The sequence below is a fragment of the Pangasianodon hypophthalmus genome, chromosome 27, assembly GCF_027358585.1.
Source record: "Pangasianodon hypophthalmus isolate fPanHyp1 chromosome 27, fPanHyp1.pri, whole genome shotgun sequence".
NCBI classification, from domain to species: domain Eukaryota; kingdom Metazoa; phylum Chordata; class Actinopteri; order Siluriformes; family Pangasiidae; genus Pangasianodon; species Pangasianodon hypophthalmus.
The window spans coordinates 17222004-17227326 of record NC_069736.1 but is presented as its reverse complement, the minus strand read 5'-3'; the positions used below and the strand labels follow the sequence as shown (position 1 = coordinate 17227326).

General features: G+C 42.4%; 1 protein-coding gene across 1 annotated transcript in view; it reads left to right on the top strand.

Annotated features, from left to right (window-relative positions):
* gjd1a (gap junction protein delta 1a) overlaps positions 1–4801 on the top strand; it is a 17980-nt gene extending 13179 nt beyond the window's left edge. The window contains exon 2 of the mRNA XM_026921782.3: positions 1805–4801. Within this exon, the coding sequence (XP_026777583.1) occupies positions 1805–2630 (826 nt within the window). The 3' untranslated portion in view covers positions 2631–4801. The remainder of the gene's footprint in view (positions 1–1804) is intronic.
* Positions 4802–5323: the final 522 nt, after the last annotated feature.

Sequence of the window (5323 nt, the reverse complement as noted above, 5' to 3'; positions counted from 1 at the left end):
CATTAAATATATTTACATTGAAATATTTGTGACGTGTTTAGCGATTCTGTGCTAATTTGATGGTTGGTGCTGTATTTTTGTTGTTTCTGTGAGAAGGTAGTGAAGATGAGAAGGTTGTGGATGATGATATTGCTGGCAATGGTTTTGACGGTGGTATTATATACACATACACATACACTCACACACACACACACACACACGACATGACAATGTGGATGATTATGGGTTTGCACATTTTTATCCACATCTGGCCACAAAAATTTTATCTGAGAAAGGATTAGAGAGGTGTGTGTGTGTGTGTGTGTGTGTAGGCGGGGACTAGATAGATTACATATACGCACACATGCGTGCACACACGTGCACACACACACACACACACACACACACACTATGATCCTTTTATGCGTGTATGCTGCAGTAAGCACACAACCGCCTCTCTCTCTCTCACACACACACACACACACCATTAAGCTGACTGTGTCCTTCATTCATCACAATAATAACCTTGCTGTAGCGCCAACCATGGCACCATTCATAGCAGCGAAGTCTCACACGCACACACACACATTTACACACTTGCACACAGCTTCAGTGACCTTGATATAGCGTGACCCACTTTTAAGAGGCATTAACACACACACACACACACACACACACACACACTAGGTGATGGCACATTGGTGTTAGACACTGCGGCTCAGCAGGGTGCATTGTGTGTGAAGGTTTGATGAATGTTCAGTGTTATACGGATGCTGTGATTGGCAGCTGGATTGGTGCAGTTGTCGTGCTCTGGCTTTTGTGTGATTGTGTGATCGTTGCGTGATTGTTTTTGTGATCGTTGTGTGATTGTTTGTGGGGTCGTGGTGCTGAATTGGCACTCCAGAATTTTTAGGAAAGGCACAGTATCACAACACACCATACAGGATACAACCATATAGTACTTAACATCCTTGATTAAGGGCAAAACTAATTTTTTGATCTTTAGCCTAAAACCTTAAACAATTTTCCCCCAAACGTGTTCTTTTTTTGACAAAAATAGCTTACATTTGCTGTATGTCCACTTTCTGCCGCTATCCATCCATCCATCCATTTTCGTGGGGGAGCCTGAGGCCTATCTCAGGGAGCTTGGGGCACATTGCAGGGCACAATCACACACATTCACACACTGCGGACAATTTAGAAATGCCAATCAGCCTACAACGCATGTCTTTGGGGGGAAACCGGAGTACCTGGAGGAAACCCCCGAAGCACGGGGAGAACACGCAGGCTCCATGCACACAGGGCGGAGGCAGGAGTCGAGCCCCCAACCCTGGAGGTGCAAGGCAAACGTGCTAACCACTAAGCCACTTGAATTGTTCACAAATGGAACATACAGTATCTATTACAAATTAGGTCCATGTCAGCTTTCACACAGCCAGAGGTGGCCAATTTCTGACCAACTATAAAAATGGTTTGAGTTTACATCACAGTGCATCTCCTAGACACACAAGGTGCAATCCAACTTAAACCAGGTGTGAAGAAGACAAAAATCTCTTCCCAAAAAACTTATATCTTAGACTACTTATTCAGGTGGCACCAATTTTTCCAAACCAGATATTTTTCACATGAGAGCCATTTGCTTATTGTACTTTGTCACTGGTCCAAAATTGTTACTCATATTTTGTAAATTAACCAGATTCCCATTAAAAAATCCTTTTTACCAGGTTTAGTGGGACAGTTTAAATTTTGTTGTCAGATTAGCTTCAGATATCTTAATTTCTTCAAGAATGCAAATTTTACAGGAATTTTTTGTCTCTCTTTGCAGGATCCTGCTGACAGTGGTGGTGATCTTCCGCATCCTGATCGTGGGTATAGTGGGTGAAAAGGTGTACGAGGATGAGCAAGCCATGTTCATATGCAACACGTTGCAGCCTGGCTGCAACCAGGCATGCTACGACAAAGCCTTCCCCATCTCACACATACGCTATTGGGTGTTCCAGATCATCCTGGTGTGCACCCCAAGCCTGTGCTTCATCACCTACTCGGTGCACCAGTCAGCCAAGCATAAGGACCGGCAGTACACGATCCTGCATGGGCCCTACATCGACCACGGGCACGGACCGAGCCGGAAAGTGCGCAACCTCAACGGCATCCTTGTCCATGACTCCAAGGATGAAGACATTCCGGAGCTCAAGGACATTCCAAACATCCCTTCGTGGCCTACTCGGCCCTCAAAAAGTGCCAAGGCACGGCAACAGGAGGGCATCTCACGCTTCTACGTCATCCAGGTGGTGTTCCGTAATGCCCTGGAGATCGGCTTCCTGGCCGGCCAGTACTTTCTTTACGGATTCAATGTGCCGGCGATGTTCGAGTGCGACCGCTACCCATGTGTAAAGGAGGTGGAGTGCTACGTGTCACGGCCCACTGAGAAAACCGTCTTCCTGGTGTTTATGTTCGCCGTGAGTGGCGTTTGCGTCGTGCTCAACTTGGCCGAGCTGAACCACCTGGGCTGGAGGAAGATCAAAGCGGCAGTACGTGGCGCTCAGCAGCGCAGGAAGTCCGTGTGCGAGCTCAGGAAGAAGGATGCCTCACACCTGTCCTCACTTCCCAACCTGGGGCGCACGCAGAGCAGCGAGTCGGCGTACGTCTGACGGAGAGTAGGGGAGGGGCTTAGGCGGGCATGGGCATGGATGACCAGACGGAAGCAGAAGGCACGTCCTACGATTATGACTTGATAGCATGAGACGACTTGGTATCATTTGCAGGGTCGGACAACGGGGAGGGAGGGATGGGAGAGAAAGGACAAGAAAGATGATACATGGACCTAAATGCTGGAGAGACAAATATTCTGTGGGAGTGAAAACTCTCTTAATTCAAAAATATAGACGCACGCAAGGACAATATACTCATACTCGCATAACTGTCTCCCCAAGACCCTCGGATGTCTTCCAAACAAAGCCACGTTGAACAAGAAAAACAGTTTTTGAGAAGAGAGATAGGGATGGAGAGAGGCAAAGTTGCTTAAAAGTGAGCCCAGTGATTGGATCTCTTCATTTTAAAAATCTTACAAAAAAATTCAAGCAAAATACAAAAAGAACAAAGCAAAGAGTTGAAGCTTAGTCTGTCTCTCTTTCTCTTTTTGTATAAAGCGACAGTGTCTTTCATACGTGGAGATGAATTGTAAAAGAAAAGATTGACCGATGATGATGATGATGATGATGAAAACAAGCCCCTCCCCCTTTTACAGCAGCCGGGCAATAAGAGGACCATCCCCTTAGTTATATACTTAGACATAACCATAAATAAAAAAGCATAAACAAACACTCATTACTCCAGTTACTTCTCTTAGAGCCCTCGAGCTGCTGCCTAGAAACAACTCTGTACATATTTTGGCATTATGGTTTCTTGCATTATTTTAATGATTATTTAACGCAGCTTTGTATGACTTTTGGTCCTGTATGTCCAAGTCAAGCACAGTTTCTGCTCTCGCACATCCTGTCAGAAGTCGAGAGATTAAAAAAACATGCGTTAAAAAAAACATTAGCTCTGTTGCAGGTCATGTAGATGCGCTTGACTGGAGAGGTAGCTAGAGAGTTAATGTTAGGTAGCTAACTTAGATTCCACAACCAGGTGAAATTACAGGACTTCGCAAATTCCATACTGTAATTCAATATGAAGTAAAACGTATATTCTATCTGTGCTTTGCCAAAGTTTCTCTCCTTTTGTTGTAAAGTGGGCGGGGCTAACCTTGAGTAAAACTTCACATGACTGATGTTGCTCATCCCTGTCAATGAACTTTTATTTAAACTATGCATTCACTATTGAATCGTCTCTTCAGGTCTGAGCAATTCAGCAAGAGAAAGCTAGCTAGCTTGCTAGTATGCTAACTGTGCTAATTGAGTTGGTTGATACATGGAGAGTTTAGTTGTGTTTAGCTGCTTGAGTGGTGTAGCAATCAGTCAAGCGTGATGATTAGCATATTAGGCCACGCCCACTGGGATGGCGCTCTGATCAGTGAGTTTGGCTGCTGTTTGAGCAGCATTTATCATTATCTCTATCTTGTTTTGTTTTTATTTCAATTTTGCTGGATGTTTGATTTAACACAAGAAAACTTTTAATATTTTACATTTCCTGGACTTTTGGTAGCTCAATGTTCTTCTTTTTTCTTGTTCATTTTAAGCAACGTACAGTTTGTTACCTCAATGATAATAACTTTATAGCGAGTAGATCTCAAGGAAAAAGATCAGAAAAAATGAATAATGCATGACCCCTTATGATTTCCGTAGTGTGTGAGCAGAGAAATTGCCAAACTGTCCTTGACTCAAAGTACAGGACCTCCACTGGGCTAATGGATTGCAAGCTTTAATGTTAAAAAAGGAAAGAAAGAAAGAAAATATCTATATTATTGATGTTTATTTATTCTTTTTTGTTCTTTACTAAAGAAACGTGTATATTACATGATAAAAGAAGATTTTTTTTGTTTACAACAGACTTTGCGTAGCCTTCTGCAGAAAAAAAAATACCAAGGCATGTTAATGACGCATTATTAGAATGGCTAGACTGTGTCCTGGGCTGTGTTTCTATTTTTTGAAAAAACAAAGGGATTTTTTTTTTCTTTTTGCACCCTGTTTATGTACTCCGAAGCATGCTGAGCGGAAACTATAGCACCATGAGGATATGGGATTATGGGACCTGTGCTGAATATGGCTCTGGTATTGCAGCAATAATACATATATATTACAAATAAGAAATTATAAGAAAAAATATATATATAATGAATATATGTGAAAAAAATAAAAGAAATAAATTCCCTCCATTTTGACGATGCATGCATGTGTGCGTATGTGCGTATGGTGTCAAGACATTACACCTACACCAGATTATCATTGTTTATAGGTTAGTTTGTAGGTGAACAAAGTATTTGCCCCCTCTGCAACATCCATCAGTGGAAAGGACCACCACATGACCATTATTCAGCAGTACTGTTTGGCTGATAGACCTTTTTCAGCTGGCAGCGTAGGACGATGTCCAAAAGTTTTATGTCCAAAAGTTATGTTAAAATTTACGCAGGGAAAGATAATCCTATTCAGACTTTGTCTATGCAGGTACTTAAGTCAAATTTCTGGGCTCCCCATTCAGATTATGCAAATCACCTGCATATAATTGACACCTCTAAGGTTGCCAGATATTTCTTAAGCATATTATAGAAGCATCTAGAGAACCTCCTTTTAACACCTTTAAACGTGAAAACAATGTGGTATAGAAAATGCAGACTGAAGATGGAAATAGCATTTTTTGGGAAGATGGCGAGCATTGAAATAAATCTAAAAGGAGTCTAGTATAT